Source organism: Podarcis tiliguerta, assembly GCF_965153285.1.
Source record: "Podarcis tiliguerta genome assembly, chromosome: 6".
Classification (NCBI taxonomy): Eukaryota; Metazoa; Chordata; class Lepidosauria; order Squamata; family Lacertidae; genus Podarcis; species Podarcis tiliguerta.
The window spans coordinates 36,036,646-36,050,920 of NC_139539.1; the positions used below are offsets into that span (position 1 = coordinate 36,036,646).

The following is a 14,275-nucleotide window of genomic DNA, read 5'->3' on the forward strand; positions in this document are numbered from 1 at the left end:
CCAAAACTGACAGGGATCCAGTTAAGGTGATTGCAGTATGCTTTTTGAGAGAGAGGGTTGCTTATCCATGGGATATGACTAACCAATTCCTTATGAATCTTTAAGAAGGCAGCAGGAGTCTTTCTCAAGATGTCATCAGGTAGACTTAATGTACAGTGGTTGCCACTGATAATCTGCCTCACCTAGTTTGCATGTTCAAAAACATTTTGCTCTACCATCTAACCAAGAAATAGTGAAGGACTTAAACCAGGTTTCCCCAACCTAATGCAGATGTTTTGGAGGAAACTCCCATCATCCATTATCACTGGCCATGCTGGCTGGGGCTGGTGGGGGTTGCTGTCCAAAATATCTGGAGGGCACCGCGTTGGCAGAAACTGTCTTAAATCATTATAAAGATAGCATCAAAGGCAAAGTGGCCACTCACTCTGAATTTTGTTTAATTGTATTTGTAGATGGAATTGAACTGAAGTCAAGCAGTTTTTAGAAGAGCTGTCTTCTTCCATCAGATCCATCATGGCTGCGGGTGTAGCAGCATGGCTGCCCTTTGCCAGAGCAGCTGCCATAGGATGGATGCCAGTTGCCAACTGTCCGATGCCACTGGCCCCAACGGATAAAAACAAACGCCAGGATGAGCTCATCATTCTTAATGTGAGTGGTAGGCGCTTCCAGACCTGGAGGACTACCTTGGAGAGGTACCCTGACACTCTGCTTGGCAGCACAGAAAAAGAGTTCTTCTTTAACGAAGACACAAAGGAATACTTTTTCGACCGGGACCCTGATGTCTTTAGGTGTATCTTAAATTTTTACAGGACTGGAAAACTGCACTACCCAAGGTATGAATGCATCTCAGCCTATGATGAGGAGCTTGCCTTTTATGGGATCCTACCCGATATCATTGGGGACTGCTGCTATGAAGAGTACAAAGACAGGAAACGGGAAAATGCTGAGCGGTTGATGGATGACAGTGACTCCGAAAATAAGCAAGAGTCTATGCCAGCTCTGAGTTTCCGGCAGACCATGTGGCGAGCCTTTGAGAACCCCCATACCAGCACCTTAGCCTTAGTCTTTTACTATGTCACCGGCTTCTTTATTGCTGTCTCTGTGATCACCAATGTGGTGGAGACTGTACCATGTGGAACAATCCCTGGCAATAAGGAACTGCCATGTGGAGAAAGGTACGAAATGGCTTTTTTCTGCTTGGACACAGCTTGCGTTATGATTTTTACAGTTGAATACCTTATGCGACTCTTTGCGGCTCCCAGTCGCTACAGGTTCATCAGGAGTGTCATGAGCATCATCGATGTGGTGGCCATCATGCCGTACTACATTGGCTTGGTGATGACAGACAACGAAGATGTCAGTGGAGCCTTTGTGACTCTGAGGGTTTTCAGGGTGTTCCGGATTTTCAAGTTCTCCCGTCATTCCCAAGGCTTGCGAATCCTGGGATACACACTGAAGAGCTGTGCCTCAGAGCTTGGTTTTCTTCTATTTTCTCTCACTATGGCAATCATCATCTTTGCTACTGTGATGTTTTATGCAGAGAAAGGATCTTCAGCCAGCAAGTTCACCAGCATCCCAGCTTCTTTTTGGTACACTATTGTCACCATGACAACTCTTGGGTAAGTGCTTCACTTCTCTTTCCTGACCAAAGGTCACATGAGCTGATTGGTGGGATGAGGTTCCAAGCTTGTTTCCTTTTCTGAAACATAGACCTAAGCTTCAGCAGCTATTGAGGTCTGTTTCTTTTTCTTTCAATGCTGTCTTGTGCACAACCTCCAACATTTATATGTACAGAACATCATGATGGCTTTGCAGCAGTGACATCTGGTCCATATTGTTGTTCAAAATGAGGTCTTAGTTGTTGCAGTTGTTTTAACTCTGGCATTACTTGCACTCTATCTTGCTTCCAGTTTTGGCATAAAGAGCAGGGATCTGTAACAATCTTCATTTTTGCGTTGGTTTAAAGAATCCATTCTTTCTTTGAAATTATCTGGGTGCTTTTCACATTGCCTTCAACAGGAGTTTAAATGTTATTAAAGTCAAATAAGGATTGAAATTAAAGAAGAGGGTCTGACCCTGGCAGAAGGTGAAAAAAGGGGGGAGTGGGAAATAACTGAATGATACAATAAACTATTTTTTTTTTAATGGTATTAAAATGAAGCAGATAAATAGTTTGAGCATCTGCTCTTTTTCAAAGATGTCAGCTTAAGCACCGCAGTACTTACTTATTGTATTGATGATCCAGCCTGAGCTCTTCAGATAAATGGCAGTATACAAATTTAATAAATAAATAAATGACAATGTTAATCATAATGTTCAACAGCAGGAACAACCGTCTTTCAGGCTATATTCTTACAGTCAACTCAAGCAGACCTTCTAGGACTTTTAGATCTTCTCCTGATCTTTAGAACATACTCCGTTTGTTCATTGCCCATCCTATGAGTGCAAATATAAAAGCACAGGAATGTCTGCTTGGGATGAGTATGGGAAGACAAATGCTAAACATGTAGTGTTAGCAATGAACAAAAGTCCTGGCGATCCATGCTTAATATTTTTCATGCATTGACAAATGCCTCTGAGGAATAGTGTATGCTTGAAACATTTTAAACTGTTCTTTTTTAAAAAGGGGGGGGGGAAGCATGGTGAATTTGGCTCTTGAGACATTTAGATTGTTCCTTCACCCCTGTTTCAATCCAGATAGGTATTGAAAGCAATGTATTGAGATATGGTAAGGTTTTAGAGAACAGAACTGGCTTATTAACAGGAAATGGCCCAGTTTGTGCCAACAGCTCATGGGTCAATGAAGATTTGTGGCCATTATAACATCATGTTAACAACACAACACAGAATTTTGCATTGAATCAGCGCTTCTTTTCTGGGGGTACTCAAAGGTATGTAGTACTGACAGCTCCCTCCCCCCAATGTTAAAAGTGTGGCACTTACTGTAATACCTTCATGGTGAGTACTGGCACCTTTTTTTTTTCTTAAAAAAAAGGCACTGCATTGAACCCGTGGAAATAGATGGGCTGAAGTGTGTTATAAACCTGCTGTTGTATTGTGGTTCATGTGTCTAAATAGCTCAGACAGGTGCAAATCTAGTCAACAATAGGGAATTCATAGCCCCTGGGACATTTCTACTTGTTCCCAAACTTCACAGGAATCCTGGTGAATTGACAGCTTTTAAAAACAAAAACATTTAACATTTCAGGTGGGTGATTTAGTTGCTTAAAACCTGGGGGCACCTTAAGAGAAACACATTTTCTCTCTCCCCCATATGAGATTGTAGTAACCATTCGTTGCTTCTCTTTAAAGCTATCCAGCCTTCCATGAGCTCCACATGTAACAAAATTAAAAACTTGTATACAAGACTAAAAAATGTAAACAGTTTTCAGTCAAGTGTGCTTCTGCCTGGGAATTCATGTGGCTTTTGATTTTTAAGCATTTAGCAATTGCTTTCATGATGCTTGATCGCTAGACTTAGTATAGCATTGCTGTTGCTTTGAAAGGCTTTCACACTGTGCATGAACATGCAAGCTATCACAGGTTAAAACTTTTAAAACATACTTCGTTTTTCAAAAAAACGTGAGCAATTGTAACTTGGGGATTTTCTGTCCTCTTGGAAACATATGAATATGAAAACATTAATAAAGCTTAGGAGATCTGCTTGAATGAATGGTAAACTTCTAACCGGTGGTTTTCAATCAGTGTTGGAATGTCACCATATTATGATCTAGACATTGAGTCATCTCTAAAATACCTAATTCTCGGCTTCTTTAGTGATAACAGGTCAAAAGCAGCCAAATGATTCAGCTAGGATGGGAGCGGGACAGAAGAAAGATCAACACACACATAAATTCAAGTGATGGTTATAAAAGGATGTTTTGAAGGAGGGTGGTGTTTAAAAGGATCTATTATTACACTGGTGTAAAATGATGGGGAAATTTGATAATGTGTACAAATGTCCATTTTACTTATTGTATGTTTCCAACAAAATGGGACACATCAAAAATTATTTACAAATTGAGAGCCAGTGTGGTGTAGTGGTTAAGAGAGGTAGTCTTGCAATCTGGGGAACCAGGTTCGCGTCTCTGCTCCTCCACATGCAGCTGCTGGGTGACCTTGGGCCAGTCACACTTCTCTCAAGTCTCTCAGCCCCACTCACCTCACAGAGTGAGGAAGGGAAGGGAGGGAGGGAAAGGAGAATGTTAGCCGCTTTGAGACTCCTTCGGGTAGTGATAAAGCGGGATATCAAATCCAAATGTTGAAGGTGAAAGAAAGCATGCATGTAATATGTGCTGAATATTGTTTTAGCATGGTTATAATATTTTGCCCTAAATAATGTCATATGTATCATATCGGTTTCAGTGAGAATATAGGTATTTATAAAAATGATGCTATACTGTCATGATACAGAGTTGCTATTAAAAGTTAATAAAACGAGTCTCAAGAATGTTGGCAAACAGCTAGCATCTGAAGGGAGATGCACTTTTGCTAGTATTCCACCCCCACCCCCTTTGTCAATAACAGGATGCTTTGTAATTAAACATGTCTCCTTGTCAAAACATAGCAGGGAAGGATTCCATGGTGCCATTAGTTCGCTGTTTAGCTAAAAGAATTGGTCCGTTGCATAGAATACCTTTCCTTTCCAGACATAATGATAGTCCAAACTGAGTGTTTTTGAGTACTCTAAAGTGTTCTCAGGCTAGGATAATCATAGAAATTATAGTGGGAGTGCATTAAACTAGCTGATGAGGATAAAAAAAAAATGTAGACACTAAAATAGGATGTTTAACATTTAAGGAAGATCTATTTAAGCTTTCCACAAATCACTTCCCTGCCAAAGAGATTAAACGTACATATATCCGTTATTATTGTTTGTCTGGGGTGATTTTAAATGAAACAAGTTGCTGTAGCAATCAGTTTGTGTAATCTACATTTCTGACATCTTTTAAAGACCTCTTTGATACAGACTAATAAGGTCAAAACATCAGATAACGACATGCTGATGGCAGAATCCAATGCTCTATGTATATCTCTTTCTTTGATCTATCATGTTTATGTGTCTTCTGTTACTAGGAATATGAACGAAGTTTGTATTTTTAAAAAGTACTTACAAAATATCATGTGATCCATTATTTTGTGCTCTCATCTAAGTGAGTGCACATGAGTGAGATTCTGTGAGCATTCATTAGATTATGATGCCTAGACCATCTTTTTTTTTTTTTTTTTTTTTAGGGGAAATTGTAATTTCCCCCCCATAATAACATATCCTGCTATGTTAGCTTCCATTTACCCAAATCATCTCCTTTCTGCATACATGTATATTGTATATCTGTAGTAAAATTATGTAAACCAACCTGTGTTATCTCTACATGGCCAAATTCATGTTGTGAAATACCGGTACATATCAAAGTTTTTGAAAACACAAAACCTTAAGAAAGAGAACAAGCTGCAAAGCAGAATGGAATCAATAGTTCATAAGAAATGAACAAAGTGAGATGACATCACAAATCACATCATTATCTGTCACTGGGGTTGTTCAGCCAACTTGTTGCATTAGATTTTTGATGAAGTTCCATGCTGCCTGGTAGTACATTGTTACTTTAAGCTTTGCAAAAGGCAGCTCTAAACCAAGATGGTTGCCATGGTGTTTCTGTACATTCAAGGAAACTGTAATAACATTCTCTAACTTTGGATTTGATTCAAAGATCGAATGCAAATATTTCTCTTTGAAGCAGGATTTTAGGCTTCAAAAATTAGAACTCGAACCTTCATGAGTGTGTGAGTGTGTTTTATATGAAAGTGATTGTCAGAGTTGAGGGCAAATGCACATTGCTTGTGGGTACACAGCAATCAATTTCTCTTATTATTCAAATTACCATCCAACTTGACCCATCCTATCATTGGCCAGAGATAGATGACTGCCTCAGGTGGTAGATGCTGGAGGACATTGGTGGCAGCTCCTTGGCTGTTCCTTGAGTCCCTGGCTGTGCCCTTCTGTTAGAGGACCGAGTTGTGTATGCACCCTGACTTGACCTGCATCCCACAACTAGACCTTAGTTGTGGTAGAGGTTAGTATTGAAATATTCAGCTGCCAGTCCAGCCAGCTTCTGTAGGTGGATAGGACAACCATCTTATTCTTTGCCACAGGCAGCAAAATGTCTTGCACAGCCCTGCTATTCAAGTTGGACCTGGAAGCTTTCAGAGGAAGTCTGCAGTGACCTATTTTGGCCTATTATGACTAGCTGTTTTGTCTTATTGGTTTTCCTATAATTTTAACTATTTTAGTTGGAAATGGATGCAGATGTACTAGCTAAATCCATTCACATGACATCCCACAGGTTTCAGGTACAACACCCTCTGAATTTGAATATTAGCAGCATCCAAATACTTAAACGTAATACTTTGACACACCAGCAGGCTAGGATTCAGATTTATTTGAGAATTCTAAGGGATTAAGGTAATGCCCCCATCAGTGCACTGCTTCAAGAGTTTGTTGGATTGTCGAGCTCTTTAGACATTTTAACCTGCCATAGAGGAAACCCCAGTAGATTAAAAAAAAAAAAAATACTGCTCCTCCATAAAATTTGCCGTGGATTGTTTCAACTTTACCAAAACAACATATGGATTACACAACAGTTATTTATAGTAAAAGATTGAAAGCATCAAACTTGGCAGCTGTACTCAAGGAACACATAAATCCATTTGTCACACAACTCCGAAAATCTTAGCCATATCTTCTAAATCTCTGCTAAGCTATAATCTGAGTCTGGGACACTGTTTCTTTAGTTTATTTTTAAACAGAGGAAGTATCAGACTGGAATTGTAGGAATGTTTTTGATTTGATGAGAGCTTGATGATGCTGTCTGAGGGGAAAGTTTAACCATGAGGTCAATTAGATGTATCATTATGAAATTGCCTCAGAAATCTACTGCTGTACACAGACGAGCCCCTAGGTACGTAGCCTGCAAAATTTGGAAACATTAAGTGCAGGAGTCAGGGAGTTTTAATGACTGAGGTCTTTTTTCACCCCTGATCAATTGATATCAACTGATAAGTTCTTTTTACATTCCTCCCAAAACCATTGTGATTGGAAGTACAAGAGAGAAGCCTGATAAAATTATTCCCTTCTTGCAAGCCAGGGCTGCCATTTGCAAAATTATACCCCTTCCTCTCTTGCTCAGTCCCTCCCTCTTCCCTTTTCCTGCCTGGACTAAAAGTCCATTAAACCAATAAAAATGCCACCCCAGGAATAATGCTCCCAGAGTTCTCAAAGCTAATCAGGGGCTACCCACACAATGATTACTCAGTCCTCAAACAAGCATACTACATAGAGAGGGAGGGAGCTACAAAAAGAGTGTAGTGTTTGGGGAGGAGCCAGCATATAATGTCTGGCTTCTTCCCCATTCTGATAGGCCTGATGGCCCACTTGACCCTTCCCCAACTCCTCCGTAGGGTAAAACCATTTTGAGTCCTCTTCCCAGGTGAGTTAGGGTATGACAAATGCACCCCCACTCAAGGTTGGGAGTGGCATTCTGCTAAACATTCCACCTTTACCATAAAGCACAGAGGAGAACTCAGCAACAGTTGCACATATTTCCACCTGAACCCAATAAAAATGCCATTGCGGTATTATGAGCAAAATGTAATTGTTACCAGCACACAAACCTTACACCTGCCTGCCTGGTTGGCTGGATGCCTGCAGATGGTGTCCACTGCAACGTGCTGAAGCATAGCTACAGCCTTGGGAAAGTGATAAAAATTGTGGCAGCTCTGAGACCAAACCCCATGCCCTGATTGGAAAGACTTTGGAGGGAAGGCAAACTGGGAGTCAATCCCAACACTGGAACTGCATGGAGGACCTAGTCTAGGGTAGTCGAAAGGGTGATGGCTGAAGATGGACTTTGAATTGGGAGGGCAAAAAGTAGGCCTGAACTGGAAGCAGGACAGAAGTTGCTATTTAATTAATAATAATAAAAATTTATTATGGTCCCAGACCAGATTCTTTTTTAATTATTATTTGTTTAATTATGATTTTTTTAATCCTCCCTTTCTGCCAAAAAAGAAAAAGAAAAAAGGCTTATCCGAGGGTGTGGCATTTGCCCATTCCTTGTGATTATGTTTGTACGGGGGGATGGAAATGGTTAATGTAGATTGACCAATGAGAAAGCTCAGAGGCGGAGCCTACTTGGTTTTGAGGCTCAGTCCAGGGGTTTACCATGGGGAGATAGAGGAGTGAGGGTCAAACAGAGGCAGTAAAAGTGACAGTTAGAGTGAGAGACAGGGATAGAACTGAGAGAGAAGCGTGTGACAGTGTGAGATAGTGCCACATCTAGTTAAGAGAATTTGAGAAACAGTTCTGAGCATATTTAAAACTTGTTTGTTCTTCAATAAACTTTAATCTTCGTTGTTGACTTTACAACCTGACTGAGACTCAGTATTTCACCAGAAGAAACCTGGTTGGTGGCAGCGGAAGAATAAAGCAGCGGTGTACAGGTCACTAGTCCATGAAACGACCGGGGGCTCTGTACGAACGCCACAGAAGGTTTATAGATTACTATGATGAAGACAATCCTTGCTCTCAGACTAACAAGGCACAACACAAAAGGGAAATGAATTAGTGGGGAGGAAGAAATAAGCAAACTGGTACAAGTTCATTTACCAGCATGGTACAAGAAAATCTTTCCCTAGTGGGAGGCCTTGGTAGCATAGACCAGCCTCAAGCTCAAGAAAGGAATAGTATGGCAGCAACAAGATCAAACCTCTTTAGGTGGAAGTCTGCATCTCTGTGCCAGAAACAGGAATATCTATGGTAGAAGATTCGGAGGCGCGCTTGACCCTTGCTAAGGTGTGGGATTCAGTAGGTGCCAACTCTGGATGCCAGTCTTTTGCCAGCCCACAGTCTTTTTGTAAGATTTGCTGGTGTAATGTATATGAAGCCTTTTGAATGGTGTAGCTCTGTATACGAGCATCATTGCCAACAATTTTATTCATGCTAATAATAGCTGCACTCATTGGAATACAATTAAAGGGATAACTACACTTGGAGAAATTGCTTTGTTGTTCCATTTATTGTTTCCTATTTGAGAGCAATGTAGAAAGGTGTTTGCTTGTTTTCGGCTCAACTTTGAGCTTTAGTGTTTCCCAAGGTGCAGCCTGCATGCTACTTTCCAAGTTTTCAGACATCTCTTTCTGCCCAGGCGTCCTTATACAATACACTTTGGGGGTCATTCTGGCAGAAGAGTTCCCCTAATTAGTGTATCTTTGCAATTCCCTACCTGTTGCACATTGCCAAAATCATCCAACTCCACTCTCTGGTGTACTGTACAATAAGCCTGTACCTTGCCCACTTCCTGCTGTGGCAGTTTGCATCTGAATAGTTCTCTGAGCTTTTATAAACAGTTTGGCACTACTGGCTCAGTTGCACTTTACAGCCCAATTAGCATTTTTTGAAATAGGGACGGAGCAGCCAAATTTATGTGTGCTTTAAAATAAGAATTAGAAGAGAGCGTTGGTTTATTTTACGCATCGAGGAATTTAATCTGGGTAATTGAGTGACTGCCCCTTTTCTTGTTAGCAAAACAGATTGACTTGTAAATAATTGGGAATATGTAGGTTAACTTCTCTCACATTCCATTCACTGAGGCAGAGAAGGGTTTGCTAAAAATAGATGTATTCAAAAAATATAATTAGATATCTGAAGCTTTACCTGCTAATCTTTTTTTTTTTTTTCCCAGACGGACCTAGGGAATTTTGCCTACGTATGAAGCAGGTCTCTTGTTCATTTAAGATTTGCCCAAACAAAATGTCATATTTGTGGGAGGTGGGCAGGCAACCATGAACTCTGTAAAATGCAACATAAAATACATGAAGAATAGTAATACCAGTAGCTGATGGCTGAAAGGAACCCAGAGTACAAAACTTTGCATCATTTTACTTAAATTTAGCTAGGTGAGCCAACAGAAATGCAGACATTATGTTTTTGGTGTTGGGGTGTATTCTAGTAGTAGAGCGACATCAGTGTAGCTCATCACATAAGACCTTTCCAAAAGAAGGTAGGAGGGAGAAAAGAGCTAGTGATGTACCAAGTATTGTGTGCATTCAGTTCCCTCTCTTAAAAACAAAAAGAAACAAGGCACTAAAGCCACAATTGATTTTGCAACTCAGTTTTGAGCTACAACAAACTATTCCTGAACTTATTATTAATTAATCTTAAATACAACATTTCTTATTTACAAAGGGCTACACTCACATGCAGCATGAGAAGTGGGTCACTCTTTTACACATTTTGCAAAGGAGAAACTGAGCTGACAGCTAATGATATGGCTAACCATGCTGTGTCCAGTTCATGACTGAGAAGGAATTTGAATACCGGTCTCCTTGAATAAGTCTGGCCTGGTCACCATTAGACTTCACGGGTTCCAGAAAGGGTTACCCAGCTTCATGCTGCTGGCAGAACTCCATTTCAGAAGAACTAGAGTTGCCAGAAGGCTTTTGCTAGAAGGCAAAATTCTGGCTTCAAGGCAGATTGCAGGAAGTGCTGGAGCAATATAGAAGGGGTGGAGAACCCAGCAGCTAAAGAGAGAAAGCCAGCAGAAAATGCTCTGCTCACATAAGGCAAGGATGAGGAAATATTTTTAGCTTGAGGGTCACATTCCCTTCTGGACAACTCTCCAAGCATCACATGCCGGAGCTGGATGAGTCTAAAGGCAACAGTGGGCAGAGCAGTCAACGTGAATTTTAGCCTTGTACAGTAGGCTAGTTTCAACGCACTCTCATGAACTTTTCAACCCAAATTAAACATGCAGGAGGGGGAAAAGTAGGAGAAATACGCTGGCTGCTTATAAGTGTCTCCTTCTTCTCCCTCCTTATCACCAGACTGCAACACCCTTTATGATAGTTCTGGATCATTCTGGGTGGACCCAATCCAACGCAGGGTTATCTGGAGCTGCCTCAACCCACTCCAACCAAATCCCTGGTCAACCTGAATTGCCCCAAATTGGTTTGGGTGGGATCCTGCTTAGGGCCTAAATTCAAACACAAACCAACAACATCGTGCATGCATCTTCAGGGACCAAAAGGGTACAAAGGGACAGGTAATGTCAGTAACCCTCGCAGAGTGATGCACAAAACAAAGGAATCAAATTATACATCCTGCATCTTTCCTAGCTCTGTTGTGCTCATCAGATTCTGATTTAACAGAGGCTGTTTTTAATTTAGCATCATTTAAATTTTACTCAGGAGATTTTGTAATGAAAGTGTTATTCTTGGGTGCATCTTTAATCAATCTGAATTACTGAAACGGCTCTTCAGAATTAATTCCAAATCAGCTGCCCACTTCAAGGCAGAAACATTCTCTTCTGGAGGCTGGCAGCCTCCTCCATCCTTCTGTGAAATGAAATTAAATATTGGGCATCTGTGTGTGCATAGGGAAAGTGAGAAGTGGAAGGGCCATAGCTTAGTGGTAGAGCATCTGTTTTGCATGCAAAAGGTCTTGGGTCCATTCCCAAACATCTCCGGGTAGGGCTGAGGAAAATTCCCTGTCTGAAACCCTGAAGAACTGCTGCCAGTCAGCGTGCTAGATGAATCAGTTGTCTTACTTGGAATAAAGCAGCTTCCTAAGTGAGTTCATTTACACAAGTATTGTGTAGGGCACTTTTTATGGAAATTTTCTCAGGGGAAGCAAGAGTTGGTGGGACTTGACTATCATGTATGGGGTCCACCATCAAGGTGAGAATGGTCTGTACTTTGGACAGTTGTGTAGAACAGGAGATTTTCAAGCAGGGATGTGGAAGTAACATTTATCTTCCCATGATTAAAAATACAAGAGACCTCTCCTCCTTTGCAATTGGTCAGTTTAGCCTCAGATTTTCAGAGGTACAACTGTTTTCATGCACATCAAGCACAGGGCAGGTCTGCAAAAGCAACGTGTGGTTTTCCAAACTAAACCCAGCATAGCCACTATAATGAGACCTAGGAGTTAAGTAGTCACATTCTTAGCCACCAGCAATGTAGTGAAACAGAGTTATGATGAGCAGGGGTGGCTTTGATCTGACTCTCCAACCACTTTTTTTTGGCCCCAGAAAACCTTGAGAATGTAGCTACAGCAGTGTGGTGGGCCTAGCACAGTGTCCTGATACAAATCACCTCCTCCCTGGTTATCAGACTGGTCCTTGATAAATAAGGAGGGAACAAAAACCCTCCTGCTCAGCTGATCTGAATGGAGCAGCTAACGAAAGGGGTTGTGGGCATGTTCATGTTCTGTAAGTATGCATACATGGGAGAGTGTGGAGTGGCTGCACTCACTTTTGACCATGCCGACCAATGACTCATGACCTGCTGTGAGGGATAGCTAAGGGTAAAGGTGACTGCAGATAATTTTAAAAAGAATAATTCATGATTATGAAGATAAAATGGGAAGTCCTGTTTATTTTTATACCACCCTGAACTTAGGCATTCTGAGCTTAGGCTCCTGCCCAGAACTGTGGTTCATCGTGTTTCCTCCTCTGCTACACCACTGTCAGAAACATAACACTAGGCCTGTATAGGAAAGTCAAACCCCTTAATGCCCAGCTTCTAAACTTCTAAACTTTCCGAAGAAAACATGTATCTACCATTGGTAACAGAAGATTGGGTTAGATGAACCTTTTGTCAACCCAGTAGGACATCTTATGATCTTAAGACCCTTCGTGCTTCAGTCTACCATAAAAATAACCAATGAAAAGATCTCAGCATTTAAATGGGAATTTGAACAAAGGCAATGAACTAAATTAGTGAAAGATGGGATGCTAAAAATGGGTAAGAAAATTGCCAATAAACAATATGAGCCATTCATGTTAGGATAAAATAAGCAGTCACGAACAAGCAGGCTATTGCTGGGAAAGAATAAAAAAGCTGACAGAACTATTCTTTTAAAAATTATCTGCATATTAACCTCACATGTAGGTTTCAGTTGTGGTTCAGCGTGTCCAAAAATCTGAAATTGTCATATGACTGAAGACATTTCTTGTTTTTAAAATATGATTTTACTCAAAAGTTTCCCTCCAATATTGCATCTTGACAAGAACAAATATATATTTGACAGGGTTGTACAACATTTCTATCTGTCAGGACATTTGCTTGACACCAATAGTTCATATAAATATTTCTTCTTCTATTCCAGATCTTTCTGAATTGAAATATTTCAGATTGAAATATGTCAAATTATTAACATGTACTGGGTTTCCGAAATGGAAGACATTTATTTTACAAACAAGTTTGTATGGTTTTGACTAGCCTCCAAGCAGCTCCTTCTTTGTTTTACAGGGGTTACTGGAAGGCTACACTAATCAGTGCAGAGTAGATCTATTTGTTCAGAAAGCCTAGCTTAGTTAAAGGCAGGGTTTCAGTGTAACTTTCTAAATCCAGGAAGCTTTATGTTATTTTGTTTGATTTGCTGTTACTATCTGTCATCAATCACTGGGAAAAACACTGCATTTTAAATTTCGTAATAGATTGTTCATTGTAGGCTGATTCACACATGACTGTTCACCACTACAGCATCAACTGTGTAAATGGGCCATCACAATTCTAAACATTTTCACATCACCCAAAGTCACATGAGATGGAATGGGCCCAAGTTTGAGTCATCAAATGTGGAGCTATCAAGTGCAGAGAAATAAAGCAAGATACAGGCAGTGTGAGACAGTCTTCAGTCATGCTAAGCCACTGTGGTAGCCTAGCACCACAAACTTGAATTCTGAACACATTTCCTATAAAGGGAATATTTCTTGTGTAGGCCATATGGCCCACCCAAGTTCAAAGGCAGTATACCACTAAATACTATTTGATGAGGAGCAACAGCCGGAAAGGACTCTTGTCCAGCACCAAGGGCATTCTGGTGGTTCCCTCACTGCGAGAAGCCAAGTTACAGGGAACCAGGCAGAGGGCCTTCTCGGTAGTGGCACCCTCCCTGTAGAACGCCCTCCCACCAGATGTCAAAGAGAACAACAACTACCAGACTTTTAGAAGACATCTGAAGGCAGCCCTGTTTAGGGAAGCTTTTAATGTTTGATGTATTACAGTATTTTTATATTTGTTTGGAAGCCGCCCAGAGTGGCTGGGGAAGCCCAGCCAGATGGGCGGGGTATAAATAATAAATTATTATTATTATTATTATTATTATTATTATTGTTTGTCTTCACATCCTGCTTAGAGGATTCCCAGAGGCATCTGATTGGCCTCTGTGGAAACCAGGATAATGGACTAGATTAAGGCTGGGGGATCTGTGTGCATA

The 14,275-nt window shown here is 40.8% G+C and overlaps 1 protein-coding gene across 6 annotated transcripts in view; it reads left to right on the forward strand.

Moving 5' to 3' along the window:
- The window catches only part of KCND3 (potassium voltage-gated channel subfamily D member 3), a 266,574-nt gene that overhangs the window by 10,531 nt on the left and 241,768 nt on the right, over positions 1 to 14,275 (forward strand). For all 6 annotated transcript variants that reach the window (XM_083444375.1, XM_083444372.1, XM_083444377.1 and 3 more), the window contains exon 2: positions 453 to 1,619. In XM_083444375.1, the coding sequence (XP_083300501.1) occupies positions 514 to 1,619 (1,106 nt within the window). In that variant the 5' untranslated portion in view covers positions 453 to 513. The remainder of the gene's footprint in view (positions 1 to 452; positions 1,620 to 14,275) is intronic.